This window comes from Saimiri boliviensis, chromosome 10 (genome assembly GCF_048565385.1).
Source record: "Saimiri boliviensis isolate mSaiBol1 chromosome 10, mSaiBol1.pri, whole genome shotgun sequence".
Classification (NCBI taxonomy): Eukaryota; Metazoa; Chordata; class Mammalia; order Primates; family Cebidae; genus Saimiri; species Saimiri boliviensis.
In genome coordinates, this window is record NC_133458.1 from 117,359,853 (window position 1) to 117,387,657 (window position 27,805).

At 37.5% G+C, this 27,805-nt stretch overlaps 1 protein-coding gene across 2 annotated transcripts in view; it reads left to right on the forward strand.

Moving 5' to 3' along the window:
* The window catches only part of VPS41 (VPS41 subunit of HOPS complex), a 186,473-nt gene that overhangs the window by 122,739 nt on the left and 35,929 nt on the right, over positions 1-27,805 (forward strand). For both annotated transcript variants that reach the window (XM_003930754.3, XM_074379801.1), the window contains 11 exons: positions 4,049-4,146; positions 7,945-8,074; positions 9,539-9,654; positions 11,166-11,222; positions 14,399-14,460; positions 16,242-16,323; positions 18,314-18,406; positions 22,730-22,857; positions 24,550-24,694; positions 26,592-26,633; positions 26,777-26,827. In XM_003930754.3, the coding sequence (XP_003930803.1) occupies positions 4,049-4,146; positions 7,945-8,074; positions 9,539-9,654; positions 11,166-11,222; positions 14,399-14,460; positions 16,242-16,323; positions 18,314-18,406; positions 22,730-22,857; positions 24,550-24,694; positions 26,592-26,633; positions 26,777-26,827 (1,004 nt within the window). The remainder of the gene's footprint in view (positions 1-4,048; positions 4,147-7,944; positions 8,075-9,538; positions 9,655-11,165; positions 11,223-14,398; positions 14,461-16,241; positions 16,324-18,313; positions 18,407-22,729; positions 22,858-24,549; positions 24,695-26,591; positions 26,634-26,776; positions 26,828-27,805) is intronic.

Here is a 27,805-nt window from a genome sequence, read left to right on the forward strand (position 1 = left end):
CTGTCGTGAGGACAATACCAAGAGGATGGTGCTAAAACATTCATGAGAAATTACCATTCATGAGAAAGCCATTCCCATGATCTAATCATCTCCCACCAGGCCCCACCTCCAACACTGGGGATTACAGTTCAACATGAGATTTGGGCAGGAACACACATCCAAGCTATATCACTCGACTACTGGGAAATTTTAAATTACATATGTCATTTTGTTTTGGCCTGCGTTATATTTCCACAGTGCAGCTGATCAAGACCTCTAGCCTCCCTTTTGGATGAGGACTGTGTACAAAATCGTATTCATCTCATCCTCATTCTGGATCTAGAAGACCTTGCTAAATAGAATTTTCCTGTGACTATAGTCCTTTTGAAACTCCCTCTTGCTCTCTTACTCTACTAGAATCTGTCTTTTTTCTTGAGTTATTTCTAGAATGTCTAGGAATGCTTTATCCTCCTGAATAAAGCCGAATGCAAAAATCCTTCCACCTGCATTAGGAGGAGAAATGCTGAGCCTCAGCTATAATGCCCACCATAGAGAGATCATCTGGGTGAACATAGCACATTCCCTGCAGGGCCCTCGAGCCACAGCTGACATTCTAGATGACCTCGTTCTGAAGTAAAGCCATTGTCTTTTGTGGCTACCTTTAGGAACTCTGCCTGCATTTTTCCCTCCAAAAAAAAAAAAAAAAATCTTTCCAACTTTTACTTCCTGTTTGTTTTAGTATATTTCCTCCCCAGCAGAATTTGTGTTTCTTTTCTTTGTGATTTATCTTTTCCAGATAATCAGGTTAAAAATGAGCTTCTGTGGTATTAGACCTTACAGACACCTGTATTCAAACTGAGTCTCCTTTTGGAAAACAAAATACTTTTATTTAAATTAATAGAGTCATTTTTATGTAGAATAGAATAAAATTTTAGTGAAAGTAAATAAACTGAAACTTCCATTGGTCCACTGAAAATTTGAAATATAAAGTCGGTAATTTAATTTATTTTACAAAGTCTGTCCATAGGTTTTATATATTTTATGTGTATTTTTTACAAGAATACATATTGTCATCAACATTTCTTTCCCTAAATCTGTATCAAGAATACTTTTTAGACCTTCGTGTTCGTTTTGACACCATTGTCTGCAGCCAGCCCTTCTGGGACTCAGTGATAATATAAAAAATAAACTAAATCTTGTTAAATCTAAAAGCAATCATATTTTGTTACATTAGTAAAGACTAATGGAAAAACAAGACACCACCATTTATTCTAAAATGTCTTACTTTGTGGCAGAATAGCTGCAGACATTCTCCTAAATCAGCAACTCACATTAGGACTGAGTTCTTTTTTACACAAGATCATTACTAGTGGGTGTTAATGGAGATGAATTGCTGAGTGGGAGAGTACTCAGAAACAGATAAATGGCCATTATTTTGGAACTCTTAATTTGAGAATCATGCTGAGTATTACTATAATTGCAATTTTGTTTTCTGTAACATTTTTGTTGATATTAGGGAATTGCTCTTTTTTTTTAATATTAGGGAATTACTTTAACAAAAAAAGATAAATTTAGTTTCAGTCTTATCCAAATGTTGATTACTTGCTTACCTGTGCCTTTGGGAGTCTTGACAGTGTTATTTTCATGTACCACATCTTTATAAATATTGTTTTTGTCAGTTTGTACTTTTGCCACTGCATATAGTCTCTGTCCAAATTATTTTTCTCATTTAGTAAAATTTGTCAAGGTTTAGTACTTAACAAATAAGTATTTACTACAACATCTGGAATTGAGAAGTGAAATAGATATGTGCAGCTGCAGTTTTTCTTTGTTTTCTGTTAGAACCCATTAGAGTTTCTATCATGTTCTTAATTAGAGAACAGGAAATTTTCTGTCTTTTTAATGCAAGCTGTTGTGGACTGGGGAGTTCAGATGTAGGGGAGGAAAGATTTAGGTAGGATTATTTTGTAGCTTCTCTGTTCTGTATCTTATAGTTCATTCCCCCAAACCTAGGCCTTTGATGTGTATTTGGCTACCTTTAGGAAAAGCACTGACAGTGCCCGTCATTGAGACCAGGCAGCCTCTTTGGCATTCCAAATGGGGAGAATACCTCCTTCTCCCACCACTTCTTTTGTGATTAGATGTTCTCCCTTGGGTGCCTGTGACAGCCAAGCACAACAAAGCTTTGTGATTCCTATGAGAGTCTGTGATTCTCTGCTCTTCACCCAAGTTGCTGGTAAGGGAACTGTTATGTGTAGTATTTCAAAAATGGAATATGATTTAGTGAAACAGAATGCAAGTCACTTCTGCCAATCAGAGATTAGTAACCTCAGGAGTGGTGATAACCGAAACCTCTTGTTAATATGTCATATGTCTTATAGAATGTGAAACTGCCATCTCTTTCATCACTGGGTCCTGTGTGGCCCCATACTGTTTAATATCATCTGTATATTCTAGCTCTCCCCCGCCCCCTGCTTCACTGCCCACATGCATACAGCACTGTGAGCTTCTCTAGAACCTTCTCCAGCTTGGTTACTTGAGAAACACTGTCTCTGCACATGTGGTGAAGATTGAGGTGGTTCTCCAAATAAGCTCTTTTGTGAACATTTATCACATTACCACTTTGCCAAAACTATTCTTAAGTACCTGGATAACCACATTTGGTTCAAGCCCACAGATGTTAAGGAAAAATGTGTTTGTGGCAGAACTGGGAGCCGAGCACTTGTCCTTGAACTTCCATTGTATGGTTCTTTAATTGAGGACAAAGCAGATGAAATATTATCTTTTATAAGTTTGTGTTGCTAACTATTATATTTTTAAATTGTGATAGCAGCTGTATGAGGAGGATTGTTAAGGGTCAGCAAAGACTAGGAACACTAAGTGATCTGCAAGGGCAAGGAAGAGGGGGACAAAGGAGAATTCAGTAACCCTCATTTCATCTGAATTCAGGATTTTATGTCTGCTGTAATTCCTTTCTCTCATAGACAGGAAAAGTTAAAATGACTTGTCCAAGTTCAGTTTAGTGGAAGTTATAATGCAAAATCTCTTACTCAGCATTTAGTACTGGTTCCAGTACGATACACTGAGGTCCCCTAATTGGGAAAAGAGTGTGGAAATTAGCTAAATCTGCAGAACTGTGGAGAAGATCTGAATGAAGAAACTCTTAGAAAATGTGGTGGGTCAGAATGGGAATTTACTCCCAAATGAATCTGTTAAATATAGAGTCTGATTTCTGGAAGGATCTCTGCAGTACCACTATGGTATCAGTTAGCTTCTGCTCTGAAACTAGCCACTCCTAAACTCAGTCTTTTAAAATAACGATTATTTATATTTTATAGCAGCTAATTATTAGAATCATATAATAATAATATATATACTTCTACTGATCTTTCTGTCAGATCTTTGGGGTCCAGTGCAATTAAAGTCACATAATTCTTAACTGATGCAATGTCTTCTAGGTTTTAAATGGACTATTTTTTAAAAGGAAAGAGGAATTTATTATTTTTCTTTAACCTTTATTTCACCTAAGAAATAGTGATGTTTCATCATAAAGTGATCTGCATTTACATATCTTTTTTTAACTTCAATATCTTTAAATAATAACCCCCCATAGTGTTTCACAATTACAGATAACATTCTCTGTGACCTTTGTACCACTCTAATGCCCAGTTGAGAAAAACAAACTCAGGAATTTTTTTAAAAAAATTATTATTGTTACTAATCGTAGTTTACATTCCTTTCGTGGGTTTCAAACTGTCTCCATATAGTCTGCGTCATTTTAAACTACCTGAGCACAGTGTCACCCTTGACCATTCATGCTGCTATTATTGTTGGATTCATCTTTGTTTGTCGTGAGAATTTGCAAGTCTACTTTCCCACATATTCTTTTCCAGGATTGATTATTGTGAAGCACTTGCAGTGCTGAGTCATGAAAGTGTGTTCAACGGTGTCCCCTTTATGTTAGCTTTTAAAAAGAGTTGCACTGGCATTCACAGTCAGTGTGTTCTTCCAGATGTGTGCTGCTATTTGCTCCTGTTAATGATGACTCCTTTATCCCTTTTGTTTGCAGTGTCTCAGTTTGAAACTGAATTCTACATCAGTGGACTTGCACCTCTTTGTGATCAGCTTGTTGTACTTTCCTATGTAAAGGAGATTTCAGAAAAAACGGTAATTATTTTCTCCCCAAATACACAGGCATGTGGAGGTTAACTTTTAGAATTACACCCAGATCAGGTTGTCCATCAGAGAAATACGCTATAATCTGAGCAGAACTTTCTGACCTATAAAATGAGGTTGGCAGAGATTACCCTTTAGACCTGACATATTTACTCTCCAGAAATTCTACTCATTGCCTGCCTTTGTTCCTATTGCTGAGCAAAAAAAGGGCTCATTTTTTTCTTCTTTTTTTTTTTTCGTCTCTCTTGGTATATTAGTCAAAAGGAATGAAGGACTCCTCTTGCTGAAAGGGGAAGAAACTAAGCTGACACTGTGCATTAGCAGAAGGGACAGCAGTGAAGTTGATCGGCAGCAGCAACAGGGGTCCCTGTGGTCAGAGGGAATTACAGAAAGTGCATTTCATTGTTTTCTTTGGTCCAGACAAATTTCTTTACTTCCCAGTGGCCTAGTGATTCTAAGTAGTTTGATTATGGCTTTGAAATGGATTGTTGTGAAATCTCAATCAGTGCAAATAATGGTCCATCAAAATGTGTGGCTAATAAAAAGCAGCAGATGATCTAAATTTTGTTGCACATGTCTTTGGAAGAAGCTTATATATTGCCCAGTGGAGGGGCATGCACACCCAATCTCCTTTTGAAGCTGAGGTCAGTTCCATTTCCAGCTTGTCTTTATTGTGAGAGTCCAGGGGTCCTGCCAGCACAAGGATAGGGGTGGCTTCAAGGCATAAACAAGGAGAGCTTACGATAAAGGATTTTCCTTTGGATGCTATATATAAAAGAAGTGTAATTGATTCTCTTGTCCTTTACAGTACGTAGGCAAGTGGGCTATCCTTGTTTGTATCCTTTTTTTTTTTTTTTTTCTTTTCAAATGGCAAGAAATAAAATGGGGGAGAAAATCCCTGGGAGCCCTGGTTTTGAAGTGGTAGCTGCTCTCGAGCATTTCTCTGAGCGAGCACTTGCATTAGGAAGCCATCACTATAGTAACCCGAAGCTCTGGGTGCCCATGTTGCTAGGCAATGAAATGCTATAGACTTAAGTGAACACTCAGACCTACTGAAATCAATAGGGTTGGCTTCTAGCCCTATTGCAGGCCATCAGTTTACTATTATTTTATTTATTTTTTTTGAAAATAAAGAAAAGCAGTGGCTCCTGGGGGAGTGAATACAATGCTTTTTGAAGAGGAATGTGGGAATGATTGAGAATGTGATTGGAAGAAATAAGGGAAGAAGCAGTAAAATGAAAATGGAGAAGCTTAATAAACAACTGAGCAAAGAAAGAAAGGAAACCTTTGTTAATAAAAGAGTATTTGAAGGGAGTAAATGCCAAAGACAGGCCACCCTCGTAGAGCACATAGAAAATGAATTTTTCCAGAAGAAGAAGTGAGGGTTTTGGAGATAACTGGAAAATATGTGTATCAGTTTATATACATAGTCATTTTATAGAACACTAAAGTACACCTTAAATCCTTAAACACAGGATAAACTCATAAAATTAAGGCAAAAGCAACAAAGAGGTGAGCTTTGGGCCATCCCCTTCCCCTTTTATTTTTTCATACTGAAAAGTTGGGTTTAGTGACATTGAATAAAAATCTTTTTATAGCATTCAGTATTATCCCCGAAATGTTACCCACCAAATATTCACATGATACCTTTCACATACATGCACGTTTTCACGTAGTTGCAGGGATAGTCACATGCTACTCTGCATTCCCCTGTTTCCATGACCATTATTGCATTCTCCCTGCATGATGTGTGGACTCTCCATCATCGTTGTGTTTAGTGGTTGTGTACTATTCCATCTGCTTGGGACACTTTATTAAGATGGTTCCCTAGTATTTTACTTTTCTTTTATTCATTGATAAAGCACATGTATGTTAGGAATTGTGTTGGGCACTGGTGGTCAAAGATGAACAAAACCAGATTTCTGCTCTTAGAGAGTTCACAGGTAAGGGCTGTTTGGCCAGGGAACAAAAGTATAACAGGAGATGTCACATTGCTGATGCTTTTCTTACGCATATAAAAGAGCCTTTTCTATGGTTGGGTGAAGCAGTTTTTTTTTTTTTTATTTTGTTCAAAGTATTTTTTTATTTTGCTATTCTGATTTTGATATTTTTTGTTATTGTTGCAGAGGTCAATTTTTAAATATATTTCAGTTTTCTCCATTTTTTTCAGTTTCAAAATTTAGAAATTTCTCATTTCTCCACAGATCTGATAGATTTTCCTTCAATAGTTGATCTTTTATAGTTGCTATTTTATTTTCGGAATGTTTTCAATGAAGGAGATAAAAAAGCCAGTGTAATTGCTACTTAGTGAATCAAACAAAATTGGTTAAAGACAGCTAGGCTTACATTCTTGTTTAGGAAACATAAAGAACTGGATATAGTTCTGGATTTTTTTCTGTTCTCTTCCTGTCCTCAATGTCATCCCTGTACTAGTGTCATACTGCTGTAGGTACTGTTGCTTTGGAAAATGACTCAAGTGTATGTTTTATGCCTGTATGCTGAATACCCAAAAAGCATGAACTTTAAAATAGACTTGATTTCAGTTCCAAAGTTTACCATGCCCTGTTTGGTGTTTGTTTTTAAATAAGTTCCATCTTTACCATTTCTGTTACTTTAGTTAACTTTTTGATCCTCAGTTCCTTAGGATCAAAAAGTTAATTAAGATTAACTAGGAGCGGTAGTACTTAACTTCGCAGGGTTAATTTCAGAACTTAATGAGTGTATAAATCATCTAATAGGTTGCTTGAACTGTCACAGTTCCCAAGTAAATGTCAGTTCGTTTTTCCCCTCTGCCTTGTTCTAGAGCTGTGCTGTTCAAAACTATAGTCACTAGCTGTTTGTGACTATTTAAATTTAAACTAGCAAAAATTTAATAAATTTAAAATTTTAGTTTCTCAGCAAACTAATCACATTTCATGTATTCAGTAGCCACCTGTGTCTAGTGTCTACCCTATTGGGCAGTGCAGATATAAAACATTTTTGTCATCCCAGTAAGTTTGGATTTGGAAATAACTCTTAATCTTTGGCTTTTCCATATTACCAATAAATTTACTTATAGTAGCAATGATTGGGATAATGGAACAATTTGATATTATCTTTGCCATTCCCTACATTTGTGTGGAAGAGATGTAATAAATTTGTCTAAGTACAAGGTCACTATCTTGGGCCGCCACTCCCCTAAGAGTTAAATGGGCTGCAGTGGCAGGCATGCTGAAATCACACAGGAGCACCTGTCTTCTTTACACCATGCAGAAAGTCAGAAAACAAAACAGTGTTAAAAGGCTGCTTGAAGCCGGCTGTTAGAAAGGCTTGTGTGTGCTGAAATGATAAAACCAAGTCAAGTATGGCGATATCGTTTGGCTGTGTCTGCAGTCAAATCTCATCATGAATTGTAGTTCCAATAATCCCCAAGTGTTGTGGTAGGGACCTGGTGGGAGATAATTGAATCATAGGGCAGTTACCCTCTGTTGTTATAATAGTGAGTGCTCATGAGTGAGTGGTTTTATAAGGGGCTTTTCCTCCTTTCCTTGGTACTTCTCTTTTCTGCCTCCTTGTGAAGAAGGACATGTTTGCTTCCCCTTCCACCATGATTATAAGTTTCCTGAAGCCTTCCCTGCCATGTGGAACTGTGAGTCAATTAATCCTCTTTCCTTTATAAATTACCCAGTCATGGACATTTCTTGATAGCACTGTGAGAAGAAGCTAATACATATGGCTAACTAGAATTAATTTGTGTAATATAGAAATGTAATTAGAATGAGTGTTTCTCTCATCCCCCCTTCTCCTCAGGAAAGAGAATACTGTGCCAGGCCTAGACTGGATATCATCCAGCCACTTTCTGAGACTTGTGAAGAGATCTCTTCTGATGCTTTGACAGTCAGAGGCTTTCAGGAGAATGAATGTAGAGATTATCATTTAGGTAAGAGATATCAAAGGTCTGGCTAATGTGATTTTTTTAAATGTTTTTCCCCCCTCTCCTACTTGTACTAAATGGAATTTAAACTAAAATGTTGAAAGAATCTTAAGAGAATATCTGGGTAGACCTCGTATGCTGAAAACAAGGACATTTGGACCCAGGGATGTTGCAGAACTTGCATAAGCTCCTGTAGCAAAAGGGAAGGCTAGAGGTCAGACCAGTACCAAGGGGAGGATTGGGGTCCTTGTTTTTCATTCTTGTATTTTTTCTATTATCCTATTAAATGTGACACATAATTTAATGTCAAGCCACATGGCTCCATGGTTGTCATATCATTCCCATTTTATGTGTTAGGAAGGTGTGCCCTGGGATGGCAGAGAAGTTGTCTTTCTTAACTGAATGCTCAGAGCCTGAAAGACTTCTGGCATATTCTAGGTGTTCGGTGAATATTTGTTGAGTAGACAGAGGAATACACTTATCACTGCTCAGAAATAAAGGGAGAGCCATGAATATTTAGTCATATCAGAGACATCTGTGTTTGGTTGTTACCATACCCTTGTAAAATATATTGATGAAAGTAGAATAGTTAAACTTTATAGGAATGCTGTGCTGCTTTAAAAACTAACATTGTTTTGAGAATATTTTCAGTTCTCATTGTGGCCAAAGGACGAAATATTCTATACACGTTTGAACTTTCTTTTATGAAACCCCTAATCCATTGAAAAATTTAAGAGTATATTCTAGACTTGGCAAAAAGCAACTGTGATTCACAACTGAAAGTATCCAATCTAGGTATTTGGCTCAGAGCAAACTCTGCTGCACACTTAGAAACCCTTCAGAACAGGTTTTATAATTGAATTCTGCAGGAAACCCTTAGATTGGCATTGTGCACAGCATGCTGAAATGATAGATTATGTCCCTAGGGCTTGGGCGTCTGTCATTTATGCCTTAGGTGGCCTTGACCTTGATGAGGAGGAAACATTTATTGCCGACTGTGGGGTGTAATTGTTCTGTAAAAATAGAACAGTGCTATAAATGGCCATAAATAAAATTTATATACAGTAGATGAATTCTAATATGCAATAGACATGGAGAATTTTCACCACTATTTTTCAGCTGAAGTCAGAGTGTTAATGCATTAAACATAGAATTTTAAACTCACCTTATTTTTTTTCAAGTTTTTTATTATATCCTTATTTCCTCCCCTCCTGCCCCTCCCTTTCCCTCCCTTGCTTTTTTATTTTCAAGTATTTTTACACTTAAATATTTTTAAAAGCACTGAAATACATTCTGTCATTCTTTACTCTGATCTCCAACCCTTACTTTCCAGTGGAGCCAACCACACAGCAAAGATAGGCACATTTTCTGTTCCTTCTTGGGGTTGGTAACCTAACCAGGTCTTCTGAAACCATTGCCAAGTTTTCTGCTGTGGGTCACCAAGTTCTTCCTCTCTTTTCTCACCTATAGAATACTCTGAAGGGGAGTCACTTTTTTACATCGTGAGTCCAAGAGATGTTGTAGTAGCCAAGGAACGAGACCAAGATGATCACATTGACTGGCTCCTTGAAAAGAAGAAATATGAAGTAGCCTTGATTTTATTTCTTTGAAAGTATTGACTCATCTGCTGCATAGAGAAGATAAAATATATTTGTAATAAATCTTTTATGTAGTCAAATTAGAGTATCCCAAGCCAAAAATATATAGGAAGTTAGTAACTTTCCAGTACCCCCTTCAGAAATTTGGGAACCAAAAGATTGCAGCAGATTGACTGGCTTTATTGTTAAGTGGGAGAGGAGTTGGGGTGGAGGGAGCAGGGCGTTAGATCTAGTCTGTTGGAAGTTTTATTTTTTGATTTTGTTAAGGAGATTAAAATAGAGCTAGTATTTCAGAGGTGTCTATTTGGATTTAACAATCATTTATTTTATGCTTATCACATTTGTACTCACTTAGGATGGTTTTGAACTATCAGTTTGGATAGAATGATGTTGTCACTTCACTGAGTTTTGGCTTAGATTAATTTGAATAGATAATGCCCAATATCACGGTTTTTTTTTTGTTTTTTTTTTTGAGACGGAGTTTCGCTCTTGTTACCCAGGCTGGAGTGCAATGGCGCGATCTTGGCTCACCGCAACCTCCGCATCCTGGGTTCAGGCAATTCTCCTGCCTCAGCCTCCTGAGTAGCTGGGATTACAGGCACGCGCCACCACGCCCAGCTAATTTTTTGTATTTTTAGTAGAGACGGGGTTTCACCATGTTGACCAGGTTGTTCTCAATCTCTTGACCTCGTGATCCACCCGCCTCGCGGTGGCTCAAGCCTGTATTCCCAGCACTTTGGGAGGCCGAGGCGGGTGGATCACGTTTTTTTAAAAAAGAAATTAATAGCTACAAAATTATTGTGTTGGTTTCATTAGGGAAGTTCTGTAGATGGGCTTGTGTACTAATTAACTAAAAACAGTGTCAACAATAACTAGTCTGTGTATTTGTTGCACTAAGTTTGTAACCGTATGGAAGGATTTGGAAAAATTTTTTTTTCATCGATTAACTATTTAAAGTCCAAGTATTGATGTCTAGTTCATAACCCAGTTATTACTGTGTTACTTTAAATCCAGTAATTTCTCAAAGAAATAATTTTATGTTTTAAATATTTAAACATATACATATAGTTCACTTTTTTAAATGGAAATATAAGGGAAAATGCTCCTTTATCAATATGTGTCATAAAGATTTAGAAGACAGCTGTCTTTTTTGTATGGAGAGTAGCAGACTTTGTAGTATTTTCATTTGTGTCTAAAATGTGATTCCAGTGTCCTAATCAGGAAATGAATTCAAATGGAAGTGGGAGAAGTCTTCATTTTGGTTGACTGCCTTTAAGTTTGAATTCTGTGAGGTTCGTTCAACCATAGCATTAACAATTCCAGTGCTTCAAGCAAAAGCCATGGGAAAATGTAGCTTTATTCATGTAGTGCAGAATGCTGCAACCTAATAACTATAGTATCTATAACCTCAATATCTTTCTCTCCCACCCTCTCCCATTTTTCCTCCCCCCTTTTCTGCTTTTTTTTTTTTTTTAATCATCCTTATGTTTGGAATATAGGAAGCATTGATGGCAGCTGAAATTAGCCAAAAAAACATTAAAAGACATAAGATTCTGGTAAGTGCAATTTGTTACTTGAAACATAACTTTATCTCTCAATAAGTTATAATGAGACTGAAAGTAATTTGAAAAGACCAGGCTTTTCCTATCTTTTGAGAATTTATTTAAACTAATTTCCTAACCTGTGAGGTCAAAATATTTTATTTTATTGAATCAGTTTCTGCTTGTGAACAAGAGACTTGAACACCTGCTAGGAGGTAGTTTTAGGTAATTTGGAAACTGTATTTGTGAAAAACACTTTCAATACAGAACTTTCTAGTTATGCGTCTGGAATTTTCTTTAAATCATAGGTAAAAATCACATTATCACAAAATTTATCAAAAGAGAGGTTTCATAAAACTACATTGCTTTGGTGTTTCCATAATAACAGACTCAATTGATTTTGTTGTGGAAACTAATCTAGAACATCAGATACATTTTTATTACATTTTGGAGTCAGGAAAAATAGTGACCGAAAGCCCCTTTCTTTGCTAACTGTGACAGTGAATGTGCAGGAGAGCAGAGGGGAAATCATATTCTTCACATGTGAAGGGTCCTTGGAGACCATCTAGCCTAGTTCCCTTGTTTACAGGTGAAAACTCATAGCTTAGTCTTTTATGGCTATTTGGATTTCAGCACAAAATCTTTCTGCCTACATTTTCTCTACCGTAAACTCCTCTGTAAAACTCCACATGAAAGCCTGAATTCCCCGAGTACAGAAGCAAAATAATTTAGGTGTAACAGGAGAGGAGAAAACCAGAGGATCTTCTTCTTCTTTTTTTTTTTTTTTTTTTTTAGTCCAGCCAAAATTGTAGAGAATAAGCAAGGATTCTTTAGAAATGGAAGAGAATGCATTCCGGCCCTTAGCGTAGTTAATATACATCCAAATGGAGAGATGTGAAACAGCTTGGCTTGCTTCGTAATGTGGGGCAGTTGAGAGGTTTACTACACAGGTAGCAAAGGCCAGATCCTGAAGTGCCATTCGTAATTAAGAGCTTGGTTCTGTCTTGGAACGTCTAGAAGACAATTTAAGCTTTCAAGACATCAGATTTACCTTTTAGAAAGATTCTCTGATGGAGATGAGGCCAGTGGAGAGCCAGCTGAGATGGAGATCAATTAGGAGGCTTCCTAAACTGGGTGGAAAGTGATGAAACTTGCACAGAATCAGTAGGATTGGAGACGTGAAGGTAGATGGAAGATACAGTAAACTTGAATCGTTGGGATATGGTGACTGACTTTGTGTGGGTGAGAGAATAAGAGCGAAAAATCTAGGCTGACTTCCAGGCTTTGGGCTTGGGCCTCTGGTTTGGTGCTGCCGTTCGCTGATTGTTAGAGGTACCCTGTGGAAGGAGAAGCAGGATTGGGAGAAATGATGAATCCTATTTTAAACATATTAGTTTTAGGCATCTATGGAACATCATATTGGAGCCCGGGAAGGAAATTTTGACTCAGATATAGATTTGGGAGAATTATCAGCAAACAGGTTTTACACACGTTTGAATCAGCCCATAAAGGGCAAGTGTCATGAACAGAGGACCATGAATGGAACCATTAGGAACACCATCATTCAAGGGATGGTGCATACATGGTAGATTTGGAACAGCCAGAGCAAGGTCATTTCATGGGAGCTGAGAGACAAGAGAATTCCAGGGTAAAGAAAGTTGAAGGCTTATGTCATGGAGGTAAGCAGATCAGAAGGGTAAGACAAGGCCAGCTGGTGAGTTGTACACTGAATGTGATAATATGAAAGTAGTGAATTTTCAGTATATGTATTGTTTATTCTCAACATGTTACAGGGAGTGAAAAGTATAGGGTTTTGAATATAGACCATCAATATATAACCATCAGGTTAATTATGAAGGGGAAGAGAGTGAAGGCTGTAGCTGGGGGCTGTGGCTTCCCAGGTAGTTTTTGGGTATTTTGTGTAAGACACTTAAACATGCATATGCTGAGAAAAAGGTAAAATAGAGTTGACATAAAGGGTTAATGGAAAAGGAAAAGGAAGAGTGCAGACTAAGTTCCCCAGTGGAGAAGCATGGACATGAGGAGTAAGGTTGGAAGGATTGACTCTGAGAAGGAGACATTCTCTTCTCTGGACCTTGACGGAAAGATCCTGTGTATTGTTATGTTTGATCTGTTTTCAGGAAAGTAAGGAAGTTAGATATCGTTTCTTCACTTGTGTTCCTATAGACTTAAAATATTATTTCTCACATAGTTATTAAAGTAAAAATTTAATAAACTAAAAATGAAGGATATTTTCCTTCACTCCTGAAATAGGGATGTCCTATGCATTAGTTATGCATAGACTCTTTTTTTGTCTTAGCATGATATAATTTCATACCAGACATGCCAAGAAGAAATGTGGTCCTGCCATTTTTTGCCATGCAAGAAGGTGTTTCTCATGCACCTTTTTATTCATAAAGTAGAAATTAAAATCCAACTTTTGTTATATATATCGAGCTTAAGCCTCGGGTGAAAATGCTTTTAGGTGCAAATAATATATGAGAAGATGAGTCATGGGGAGATCAGGCAAGAGCTGTCCTCCCATGCCTCTGGTGATGTTGGCTACCCCAAATCCTTTCAGAACTGAGGCAGAATAAGCGAATAAGCATGAATGCTCTGAAACCAGTCACTTCCCTGCATTCAGCCCAGTTTCTTCTGTAAACTGATGGGTTTGAATCACAGGTTTTTCTGAGCTCAGTTTTACTTTAATGTCAACTTTAATATTCCTATTTCCCTTTAGTATGATAGTCTTTATTTCATTTTCTTATAACATCTCTTTAGGCTTGGGATAGAAGAATCGGGTAGCTTGCTTTCTACAGACGAAGGCACAGGAAACAGAATTTTATACCCATTGACAATGTGGAATTGTTGGGCGCTTCTAATATCAAAGACTTCCTTTATAAAAAATATCTTAAAGGGAGCAGATTAGAAACCTTTAAAATACTAACATTATTTACTTTTTTAAATGACCTGACCTGTGAATTCTAAAATGTGTGAAAATACAAATACATTTAAATACGAATATGCTTAAGAAAGAAGCAAGCATGATTACATAAAGCAAACTAAGAGTATAAGCAGGTTATATTCAGTAGGGCTAAAAGGACCCTAATGTTGTGCCCTGCCCAGAAACTGAGACTCAGCTTTTCAGTTGTTCCAGTTAAATTTTAATTTCTTCATTTTACTTTCCCTAGGATATTGGCTTGGCATATATAAATCACCTGGTAGAGAAAGGAGATTATGACATAGCAGCACGGTAATAATGACATTTTTATAATTATTTGTTAATATAAATAGAATTGAGCTAACAATAAAAATAAGCCATTCTTTGCAGTTGACATTTTTTTTTGTACATCTTTCTAACAAGGGTAATTTTTGAATATTAATGATTTCAAGCACAGAATGAGTTAATGTATATTATTTTTCCAACTATTTCATTTTTGTCAAAGGAGAATTATTTTTCTCATTATTTAATGAGAAGGGGATCAAGAACCATGAAGGGTCTCAGATTTCACCAATTTACAGTCTAACAAGTTAGCCTGTCATTTCCCTAGTTGCTGGCAGAAGACAAGAGACTCTTGGATTAGAGCTAAAGGACTCTCAGACAAGATACTGCTACAGCAGTAGTAGTCACCAGAGTGTCAGCATTTTCCCAGATCCCCAAGTCCCAATTCCCACAATGCAACAGAGGGTAGGGATGGAGATCCTGCCCATGCAGTGGGCTGTGATACGGGAGAGGACCCTTGAGCTTAGGGTATCTGAATCTTTTCTAGTGAGCAAGAACTCCATGTATTAGTCCATTCTCACACTGCTAATAAAGACATACTCGATCCTGGGTATTTTATAAAGGAAAGAGGTTTAATTGACTCACAGTTTAGCATGGCTGGGGAGGCCTCAGAAAACTTACAATCATGGCAGAAGGAGAAGCAAATGTGTCCTTCTTCACAAGGCAGGCAGGGAAGCAAATGTGTCTTTCACAAGGCAAGAAGAATGAGAGCCCAATGAAGGGAGAAGCCCCTTAAAAAGCCATCAGATCTTGTGAGAACTAACTCATTATCATGAAAACCACCTGGTCCCCATGACATGTGGATTAATGCTAATTACAATTCAAGATGAGATTTGGGTGGGGATATGGCCAAACCCTGTTACCCTGCCTTCCCTTTGCCCCAGAAGGCATCATTTTGCCTTTGTTGCACTGGGCAGCAAGCAAACCTTCCCTTTCCTCTGGAGAGAGACATTATTTGTGTCCTCATTTCTAGGGCTGTTTGCTTTATAAGCACCCTCGGAAGATAGTCGTGAACGAAGTACCTCTGCTTACAATTCAAAGAGAATTTTCTCAATTTAATAGAAGTGACCAGACCCCAGGATCCTGGGTTGCAGAAGCCTGTGGTGGGCAGAACACATAAATGTTATGTAGTGGTGTGCAAGTCTGTGTGAGTGGTTCCCACTGGAACCAAGCAGTCCCCGCTGTGTGACTGCATGGCAGCCCAAGATGAATACCCTCAAACCTGCTTCTGGTCCCCTGAAGTTATTTAAGAAAATGTGTTTCTTTGATATGTCAAGTAAAGTTTCATTCATGCATAATCAGTCCTCCAGGTTACATAGTAGGATAGGATTCTAATATTCTGAAGTCTGATTTTGTAGTGCATAATTTAAAGCCATTCAGAGAGGATCTGGCACTTTGGGGTATGATACGTTTTCTTCAAGGCAAGAAAGGTCGCAAAACCAGCAGTACTCATCTGGGTAAATGGGAAACTTAGAACAGGCAAATAGCTGGTAAAAGCCCTAGTTGTAGTCTTCTGAAAGTGATTCATCTTTATTTATAAGCATTTTATATTAATTTTCATAAGTTTTGTTAATTTAAATATACAACCAGATGAGTAACAGTAGTACCTTTATGTTGAGAGGTACTTGAGAGAGAAATTCGTCAAAACTCAAGAGATTTCTCTAAACCACTGGGGGAAATGTCCACTTATTCTGTCTCTGTTTGTTGTTTTATTTATACTTTCTTTCTTCCTGGAACGTTTTTACTGCCAGCAAATGCCAGAAAATTCTTGGGAAAAATGCAGCACTCTGGGAATATGAAGTTTATAAATTTAAAGAAATTGGACAGCTTAAGGTAAGCAAAGCCTTATTTTTAACCCTCAGTTTTTGGAACTAGTATATTAATATTGCAGTAGACACAGATAATAGTACTCAGCCCTTTGTTAGGAAGTAACTCTTACCCCAGATGGAAAGGAAAATCAAACTTTTAGAAATCAGTTTCAAAATATAAGCCTCATGCAAAAAAATACACATATATGTCAGATTACATATATATTACATATACAGTATGTTCCCTTATCTCTTTCCAGTTCTCTCTGTTTAGATGAAGTTTCCATGACTTTTGAAAATAGATGTATTCTCATCCAGTAGGTTATAAAGCGTAAGACCTTTTTTAGATTTACTGAATAGTTAATGCATTTTTCGAATAATATTTTAACTGCTGGAAGACAGATGGAAAAAATTGACCACATAGCTCTCATGAATAATTTTGATGTTTCTTTTTTAAAAATCTTTCAATTTAATACACAACATCCCAGTCAATCAATAAAATAATCCTATGTTTGTTTTAAACATTTAAAAATTTTTCAGCATTTGTGGACCTTTTGAATGCTTTCTTGGAGTTATGAATATGCTTTGAAAATTCCCAGTTACTCAGCTTGTCAATGTGTAACTCCTGCCTCTGTCTGCCCTGTAAATGTTACACTTCTCAATGGGTTTATTGGGCTGTTTCTGGGGGATTTTATGCAGTCCTGCTTCCCTGTTTACTTTAATGGCTGCATAACTTGGACCTCTTTTTTGAATTGCATATGATGGCCATTTCTCCTTGCATTTACTGCTGATAATGATAATTCAAGTTAATATAAATCCATTTCCTCCCCAAATTCAGTTCTTTTCCATTCAGTCTGTGTTTATAATACACAATATACCCATTCTCCGATGGGTATCAAATCCGTTACTCTTGATTCGAATTGATAAACCCCTTCTCATTCTGTTTAATCTCCACTTGTCAGCTTTATCATGTCAGTACCCATCAGGTCTCTTCTCTTCCCCTCTGATGCCATTGCAAATGCCTTCTGATAGATCATGGGCAGCCCTAGCCCAGAGTTAGCTGCTTAAAAAATTAGTCTTGACTCCCACTTCCCTAGTATCTGTTGCTTCCTTCCTTCCTGTAGAATAAAATTAGAATTCCTCTCATGGCCCCACCTCCCTTTCCTCTCCAGCCTCATCTCCCTTCAGTGACGCCATCTTGCATCTCTGGGCCCCTCTGACCTCCCTGCACACAGATGCGTGTTCATGGCTCCACACCTTTGCTCTTGCTATTCCCGCTGCCAGATGTCCTGCCCCTCTTATTTTTGCCAGAGAAACCCAGGGTTTTAGTAGGCAAGGTTCTCTGCTGCTGCAGCACTGTGCTGACCGCTCTCTTACAACACTTACCACGTAATACAGTTATTATCTGTTTAATTGTCTGCATATCTTTCTTCTAGGACTTGTGAGCTCCTTGGCGATAATGACCCTCTCTGTCTGTCCCCAGTACAAAGCATGTGATTGGATCATAGGGCCTTATAGGGTCGTTAAACAGTATTTGGAAATTTGACTTTTAACACAGCACTGAAAATATCTGAAGAATATAAGATGTATTTTTCCTAATTTCAAAAGATGATTATGAGTTGTTAGAGGTTGATAAACTCCAGTTGAAGGAAAGAAAGATGAATATATTACCTATATTCCTCGATTACTTAAGAAATTGGCTTTTTTTCATCTCTGTGCCTTTCTCCCTCCTATTATTTATTTTTTTTTATTTTTATTAACTCCTCAGGATGAACAGAGAGATAGAGATTAACCTAGGCAATGTTTAAATTCATTTATACATATATACTTTTGAAAATACAATTTGTTGTTAGCAAGTAGAGTTCGTTTTAATCCTCTTCAGAACATTTTTTTCAGAGTAGTACTGTATTGCCTCACATTTTTAAAGTAAAAATATACTTTATGTTTTCTGCATAATTGGAGTGCAGTTTTGTTTTGCCATTTTTTAAAGGATTTTTTTTCTTTTCCTTACCTAGGCTATCAGTCCTTATTTGCCAAGAGGTGATCCAGTTCTGAAACCACTCATCTATGAAATGATCTTACATGAATTTTTGGAGAGTGATTATGAGGTATGGTGTTCTGACATGGTCATATTATCTTGTTCTCGATGGGAAGTGTTAGGAAACCTGGAAAGGAATACAATGGAGCAATGTCTGTAAAGAAAACAGATTTGTAGTTTGCATGTGGCAGGTGAAACTGAGCTAGATAAACTCCAGTGATAACGCACGTTTATGTAGACAGTGAAAACACCTAGTCCGTGTGCATTTTAAGGAATTCCTTAAAGTTACCTTCTTCATAGAACTAAAGAAAAAGAGCTAAGTGCTATTTTGTGGATTTCATAAATACAGTAGTAGCTGCTATTGGTGCTTACACTAGCCCCGAAGAATTCAGGACTTTTAAAGCCTGAGCCTCAGAACAAAGTTCACCAAAGTGGGGTGTGAGAGAAATTAGAGGGCAGAATTGGAGAAACAGATTTAAAATCATCTGTTTGTTGATTGATTAAAAGAGGAAGGCAGTACCTATATCGTTTATCTACTATACTCTGTACTTTTACATGCATATTACTATTTTATACTCCCAACAACATTGTAAGTAGTAATATCCCAATTTTACAAATGAGGAAACCAAAGATTAAAAGAAATGAACTTGTCCAAGGCCGTCCATTTAATAAATAGTCATGCTTGACTTGAATTTAAATTTAGTGTTGCAAGCACCCTGCCTATATAATAAAATTGGAATTATAAAGTCTTAATTTTATCATCATTTTAATTTATTAAAAATAAAGTATGATTTTTAAAGATTGTTCATTTAATACTCATTTATTCATAAAACATCTGTTCAGTATGTGCTTTATTTCAGGAATGTGCTATGCATAGGCATACAAATATGAATGAAGTGATGCCTATTCAGTTGGTAGTTCATAATCAAAGTCACACCCAAGCATGTAAACCAGTGGTGCTTAGCTGGGGCTGATTTTGCCCCCTGGGAACACTTGGCAGCTTCTAGAGATGTTTTTGGTTGTTGGTGCTGGGGAGTTGATAATACTGTCATTTGGTGGGTAGAGGCAGGGATGCTGCTAAACATCCTACAGTGCACAGAATAGCTTCCAGGACAAAGAGTGATCTGTCCTCAGTTGTTACTAGTACTGTGGTTGAGAAACCCTGCTTTATATAAACAGATACATCATTATATAATATGCTAGGTGCCCTAATAAAGCCAAACAAAGTGTGGCTGAGATAGCCTACTTCTTTTTCCATCCAGAGGTAGACGTGAGATTTCTATTGGACAGGTCTTAGAAAAGGCTGGTCAGCTCCTTCTCAAAGCTGTCACTGGTGCTAGGAGGATTCAGAAACCAGGAGATGTCAAGTATTGGACTTTAACTGCTGTTCTCTAGCTTCTTCCCTATCTTCATGGTCTTTAATAAAAGTGGCAACATCTTCTGCTCCTTTGAAAGTTCAGGGTCCTAACTTAGTGATAATTACTCATTTTTGGTGCCTGACAGTATGCTGCAGCTTGTCACTGACTTCTGATATTTTGGGGTTGTGTTTTAAAGATAAGGAGGACTTTATTCACAACTTGTCTCTTTCCAACAAGAATATGAGATAGCTGGAAAAAAAGTGAATTCATGGAAATAACCAATCAATGATTCAGTTTAAAGAAGGGTAACATGGCAAACACCTGCCTTTTAACTCTGAGTTCATTTTAGGTCTTAAGCTCTAAAGGGATCTTGGAGACATAATGATCTTTTATCCTAAAAACTTGAGTTTTTGGTTTGTTACTGTCAACCAGGTATTCCTAGATATATAAAATCCAAGCATCAAGATCCCTGAGTGACAGTATACTTTATTTCCTTTAATAAGTCTGCCTTCTTAGCATAGGAAGGGACTAAGTACCTTAGCATGAGTTAAACTTGATTAAAATATTTAATTGTACATGCTACTGGGGTTGGTGTTTCTTCATCCTCACTTAGTAGCATGTATTATAATGTCATAATCCAATCTTTACCCTACTAGATGTGTAAAAAGATTTTATGGTAATAGTTTCTGTCACAGCCTACTAATGTAGGCTAGAAGCATGGTTCCTTTTCATTTTCTGTTCAGTTCAACATCCAAACAAGTCTTTATTTGGAACCTACCATTGTTTAGAACTGGGCTGAATACTCAGTTGGATCCAGGAGAAGTTTTTAAAAAACATAGTCCTAGCCTTCCACAGGTTTCCAGGCTAATTGGGAGACCATATTAAAAAGTTATGAGCAGCTAGAAAATAGGTAAGGTAGAACAGTCTGTTCTGTGAGAGATCTAAAGAAGAAGGCCATTATTGAGCATGATTATTAGAAAAGGTTTCGTCAGTGAAGAGACTTACTTCTTTCCAGTATATTCTGAGTATACAGAGGAGCTGTCAAAAATATTCCATCTTTGACATCATCCTAGAAGAAGGAGAATTATGAGTGTTCTGTGAAAATGTTGGAGAAGAGTACAAACTTTCTTTACAAATGCTGAAGTATAATTTTCCTATTTTTAAAGTAATATAATTTAAGCATTTAAAAAATTTATTGTTTTTATGATTCTGTTACTTGCACATGATTAAATGCTTAATTTTTCATGAAACTTTTTAAAATCCTGTATTATCAAAGTTATCCTGTTGATTTAGAATCTGGAACACTTTTTACTGAGATGGAAAGAAACAAGCATGACTTAACCTTAGAGATTATAGATGTTTTCTCCTGATGTCTCTCTGGTCAGTACTTTTAAGGAGGTTGTAAATAATTTGTTTTTATTTTTGTATGCTCTTATAAATAATTCATATTGTAGCTTCCCTTATTCTCAGCTTAATGTTTAATTTTGGATTAAATTGTCACATAATCAGTCAAATAGCTGTGTTCCCTAAAAACACTTTTGATCACATAGTATGTGGAGGGAAACTTTGTGTTGCTAAATAGAGCACTGAAGGTCAGATTACATTACATTGTAGGAGCAGCCCTGTCCCAAGCAGGCTGCCACATACTGTTGTGCTGGCTATGCAGTGCACAACTACAGAACCAGTTGCACCCAGCAGCCCAGACCCAAGTACATTAGAGGACTCTTGGTGGTGGGAAAAGTAGCTGACTTGGGTAGTATCTGTAAGATGTTAAAGCTGTCACCCAGGTGTTACAGTTAGTCCTGAATGGGGATAGAGCAAGTCCAACTTGAGCTCTGTCCGCCCAGTGAGACTTTATAGAAGGAACAAGATACCTTCTTAGTTGTACATTTCATAAAATTAAGAACAGAAGTAGATGGCACAGCCTACTTCCCAGGAATGCTAAATGGAGATTTATTGTACAATAATATTCCCTGCAACTCTTCACCACACCCAAACCTATAGTCTGAAAACTGATGAAATGTTTATTGACCACAGTTTTAATCATATAATTGTTTGCTATTTTATGTGACTTAAAGTGAATACTTTAGGGATGGTTTAAATTGTTTGATTTGTTCTAAGAATTTAGGAAAAGCCAAACTCAGTTTCTCATGCTATACACTCACAACGGAACACTTCCGTGACCAAATGTGTGAGTTTTTCCCCTACAGACCAAGCAAACAATTAGTTCTGCAGTAGACACCAGCTGGGGGTCCTGATATTCAATTGAATTCTGACACTATCTATATGGAGATAGCATCAGATCTGCAGGCTGAGGGCTCAGGCCAAGACTGCCCCCACTTCAGATGCACCAATCACAAGTTATAGGCTGTCACCTGTACTTCTGACTGGCCAGCTGTCAACTGGCATTCCCACTACCACCTCCTTAGATTTGACTCATTTGCTAAAGCAGCTCACAGAACTCAGGGGAACACTTTACTTAGATTTACTGGTTTATGATAAAGAATATTGCAGAGGTTACAGATGAACAGCCAAATGGATTAGATGCATAGGGCAGGCTATGTGGGAAGAGGCATGAAGCTTCAAGGCCCTCATTGGGTTGGCCACCCTCCAGGAACCTCCAGTGTGCAGCTCTTGGGAAGCTCTCCAAAGCCAGTCCTTTTGGATTTCCCTGGAAGCTTCGTTACTTAGACATGATTTTTTTAAATCATTGGCCACTGGTGATCTGTATAACCTTCAGCCCCTCTCCTCTCCTTGGAGGTTGTGCGGTGGGGGTGGGGGTAGGGCTGAAAAGTTCCAACCCTCGAATCCTGCCTTAGTCTATCCTGTGACCAACCCCATCCTGAAGTTACCTAGGGGCTGCCGGCCACTGGCCAGCTCAATAGCCTACAAGAAAACACATCATTTTGGAGATTCTAAGGATTTTAGGAGTTATATGCCAGGAAACAGAAAGAGGACCAAATGTGTATTTCACAGTATCACAACTATTATTCTATAGAATGGGTGTTCTTTTTCTGTTTTTCACCTTTGGTTAGGGTTTTGCCACATTGATCCGAGAATGGCCTGGAGATCTGTATAACAATTCAGTCATAGTTCAAGCAGTTCGGGATCATCTGAAGAAAGATAGTCAGAACAAGACTTTACTTAAAACCCTGGCAGAATTGTGAGTATACTTGAGTGTTTCTTCTTCCATACCAATCTATGTTGAAAAGTTTTTCATACTTTAGATTTGGCAAACTCTGAGTGGAGAGGGTGCATTTTATACCATTTTCCCACATTCCCTCATAGTGAAAATCTTTCATGAACCTCAAATGAGTAGAAGGTAAGGACATGTGTGAAACTGTACAATTGTAATCTGTTTCCCAGAGAAGAGAAACCCTAACAGGCAGCACATGGGAGAGGCAGTGGTTAGGAAACAAAAGGGTACTGAGTGTTAGATCACTCAAGCATAACAGTTTCCCAATGAGTGAGGCTCCGGATTCTGCTCTTCTAGGATCTTCAAATCAATTAATTTAATCTCTTAAAAAGTCAATTCCTTATGGGATAATTTTAAGCTTTAAAAGAGAGGTCATGCCGGGCGCGGTGGCTCAAGCCTGTAATCCCAGCACTTTGGGAGGCCGAGGCGAGTGGATCACGAGGCCGAGAGATCGAGACCATCCTGGTCAACATGGTGAAACCCCGTCTCTACTAAAAATACAAAAAATTAGCTGGGCGTGGTGGCGCGTGCCTGTAATCCCAGCTACTCAGGAGGCTGAGGCAGGAGAATTGCCTGAACCCAGGAGGCGGAGGTTGCGGTGAGCCGAGATCGCGCTATTGCACTCCAGCCTGGGTAACGAGAGCAGAACTCCATCTCAAAAAATAAATAAATAAAAAATAAAATAAATAAATAAATAAAAGAGAGGTCATAATAAAGGACTGAGTGCATTGCCTGACACTGAGTCAGGGCCCAGAAAATGGCAGCTTGGTTAGTATTTTTCATATTTCCTGGGCATGATCAGTGATACAGGCTTTGTGCGAGATGCTTGTGATACAGACATAGATAAGATAGGCTCTCAAGGACCTTCATTTCAGGGAAACAAGAAGTATACTGCAGGACTAGCCAAGACAACCATCCCTGCATCTGCCTGTCCTCAGTGCCCCATCACCCCAGACCACTCCACTCTTCCATCCTTTTTCTTCTTTTGCCCAAAATCAAGAAAGGTATACCAAAATGACCTAGAACTCAGAACTGTATTGGATTTTCCACAGAGGAGGTTGTGTTTATGGCATTCTGAGTTAATCATTTTCTCTTGGAAACATTGTCCTGCTAGATGCCCCTTGGAGTCTGCAGTACTGTTCGTAATGAACTCGCAGTACAGCTTCAGTTCAGTGGGCTCTCAAGAGCTGGCTTAGGGACTTAATGTGAAAAACATTGTTTCAATGGAAAAACACATTTCAGTTCAACACAACCCCCTTACAAATCAGCTTCTGGAATATTACCCATTTGTCAGCTCAGTACTGCTTGTAAGAATTGGAACAGATGTTTCTGTTACTAAAATGAGAACTTCATCCTAGACCCTTGTTTCTTTGCTATATGGATGTTTGTAAAACTTTTGATGCTCAGACTTCCAATAAAGACCATTTTTTTAACATGAATATTGTAAATTTTCTGAAATTTTGGTAACATGAAAGGCAAAGTTCTGAGAAAAATATTTATTGCCATGTATAGTTAAACCCCAAGAAATATTTTTTTGAAATAAAGTTAACTTTTCTCTCTAAAGAAGTGATTCCATTTTTAATATTGTGAACCATGATCTCTGTGTGTTTTAATTAGAGCTATTGATGAATATTAATGTAAAAAAATTTGTATTACCAGGTATACCTATGACAAGAACTATGGCAATGCCCTGGAAATATACCTAACTTTAAGGCATAAAGACGTTTTTCAGTTGATCCACAAGCATAATCTTTTCAGTTCTATCAAGGATAAAATTGTTTTATTAATGGACTTTGATTCAGAGGTAATGTGCTTTTTATTTTAGTACTGTCAATATTCCAAATATTTAATACATAGATAGGTATCCAAATGCTGGATTGGTGAATGAATCACATAACTTGACTGTATGCAGACAATGTTTAGAACACACTGACCCACACTAGATTTTAGTTATTTTAGTTGTTTGGCATTCAGGAATAATTTTCCTAATGTGATTATTTTGTGAAAGCAATTAGAGTTTGATAGAGAACTTTTAAAGTTGTGTGTATGCACATATGAAGTAATTTCTTGTTAAAACTATGTATAATTTATAGAAACAAACCAGGTATATACTTTGACTCATTTAACCCTCCTAACCTGTGTTCCAGAATTTAAAAATTAAATGAACTTCCATCTTGACCCATTTATTACTATTATATTTCTTGGTGCTCACGGATCCAGCATGTGGGGTTTCCCCTGGTTTGAGTTGATACTCATGTCCAGGATGTATGGAATATGTTATTTTATTGTGTGATGACAAATTTGAATAGCATAATAACAAATTTATGCAACCTAATGAGTGGACCCAGCCACAGCTCACATTGGCTCTTGCAAAGTGATGCAAGCTGTGTGTGTGTGTGTGTGTGTGTGTGTGTGTGTGTGTGTGTGTGTTTAAAAGAAATCTAATTGCAAGTGCTCGTGACAGAAATAATGAGGTTTATAAAACAGTGTTCTTATTCAAAAAATTGAAATTTTAGATAAACCTAAAATTATAACCCTAAAGGCTCCAACAGGATTAATGCATTTTTCAATTATATTTTACTGTATTTAGAGATACTGTGTGCTACATTAATCTCCACCAACTTAAACTTAATTTAAATAGGAGCTAGATCTACCTCTTTTTCTCAAAGATGCTAATTTATCCCTTTTTTAAATACTGAGTCAAGTCCTTAGGGGCTACAGATTTACAAAGAATTATGTAGTTCCAAGGAAGCTCAGGTAGAGAGGCTCTGCTTGTCTGGCAGAGGATGAGATGCTTATGTAAAAATTAATTACATTTTCCTCATATCTAGTCTCCCCTCATGCACCCCCCTCCATTGTTCTCCAGAGCCTCGTTTTGCATATGTAGCTGTGGAAAAGAAGATGAATGAGCTAAAACTAATTGCTCTTTGAGAATGTGATCCAGATGTAAAGAATCAGTCTTCCAGTTAAAAGAGACCTTAGGGATAATCTACTCCAACACCCTGGTATTTCCGAGAACAAAGTAACATTTGGAGCAATCAGCTATGTAGTAGCAGAGTCCAGAACAGGGCCCAAGTCTTCTGTGTGAGGCTCAGTCTGATGTACTTTCTTCCCTCTTCCTCTTGACATAAACTGCCTAATTTGTGTTTCCCGAATGATAAAAGTGGCTAAAGTAAATTCTCAAAGTCCAAAAGCTTTATGTCATTATGAAACTTCAGGTACCTCATTCTCTTGCTGGCTCTTATTCCCTTCTCCTCATAAAACCAGCTCCTTCTGTCTGTGGAGTCTCATAGGAAGACTAGGTCAAGGTTTGAGTAGCCAGAAGAAACACTCATTTTCATGATATACTGGTAAAGAGATGCTCTCCATAACTACTCAAGAGTCTCACGAGAGGGTGTGAAGGTATCTGAGACATTGTGAGGGGCTAGGATATGGGCAGTCAAGATGTTTTGTATTTGGTAAGTTATAGCAAAGCACCATTTTAATAGTATGCAAAACACACAGACTTCAGATCGAGATGCATTTGAAAATGCATTTCTTCACAAATACCATTTTCCATAAGGGCCATTGTAAAGCTAAGGGCCTCCTTAAGTATACAAAATAAGCCCTCCACCTATGAACGGTGGTGGCTACACTGCATTGTGTTTATTAGTCTTCTCTTCTTAATGGATTTCTTTGACTGTGACTTTTTTATATTTCAGAAAGCTGTTGACATGCTTTTGGACAATGAAGATAAAATTTCAGTGAGTACCATTTGTTTTTATACGTGTTACCAGATGAACGTCTGGGACTCCTATAGCCATGAAGAAGAGAGATGTTTATCAGATTATTTTGCAGCTGTTTATGTCCTCATAACTCCATGTTTAAACTTTTCTTTTTTATCTAGATTAAAAAGGTAGTGGAAGAATTGGAAGACAGACCAGAATTGCAGCATGTGGTGAGCATGGCAGTCTCTTCCTTTTGTCCTTTTGATTGACCAGTAGATGAATCACCTTTAAGTATTGGTGCAAGGAGGATACTGGAGTGAACTCTTCAAGGAGGTTAATGTTCCAGTTGGAGATTTGACAACAAACAACATTCTGTAATTACCAAAATGCAGCATATGCTATGAATTCAAGACCAGGGATTAATTGTAGATCAGACACTTGAATTTTGACCCAAAATTGAATTGTAATAGAAGAAAGTGACCAATAATATAAGGATATATAAGTATATATTTAACTGTAATGAATGTCATTGTGTTATGCTGTGTTTAGGAGTAAGCACTCTCCCTCTGTAGTTCGCATTAAATATAACCATGGCGTGTATCACAGTAAAAGCCAGTATGGCACTGCAGATACTGTACCAAGTTCTCCTGTTAAGGAAATGTTGGACAACCATTCCCATATCCAGGACTACAGAGCAATAAAAGAGCAGAGCCTCATTTTTTTGTCCCTCACCGTGACAATAGCTAATCCCATTTTTCTTGTGTGCTATTGGTGGTTGTGCAATTAAGGCTTGTTATTCTAGATTTCTTTGAGGGGCTACTTCGATTCTCTTTATCACGTTATCATGAGAATAAAGCAGGAGTAGTTGTTTTCTGTGTCCTTTAAAACTTGGAGAAGATTAAACTTCAGCAGACACAGAGATTATTTCTGTAGGACTATAGGTATCAGGTACCATAAGTGCACTTGTATCTTTGCCCATCTCATTGCACCCTAGGAGGAGGCTTAGGGAGTAGAGTATTTTATTCAAAAATCAGTTTTCTGCTTTGAAGCTTTTGAAGACTGCAGGAAGGGAATGTGAGGGAACTTTTTTTCTCGTTTGCTCAGATGCTATTGTTGCATTGCATGATTGGAAATCTCAGGATTATCTGCTTCTCCAAGCAAGGCTCCACACTGCCAGCCACCTTGGGAATTCATTTATAAAGCAGTGA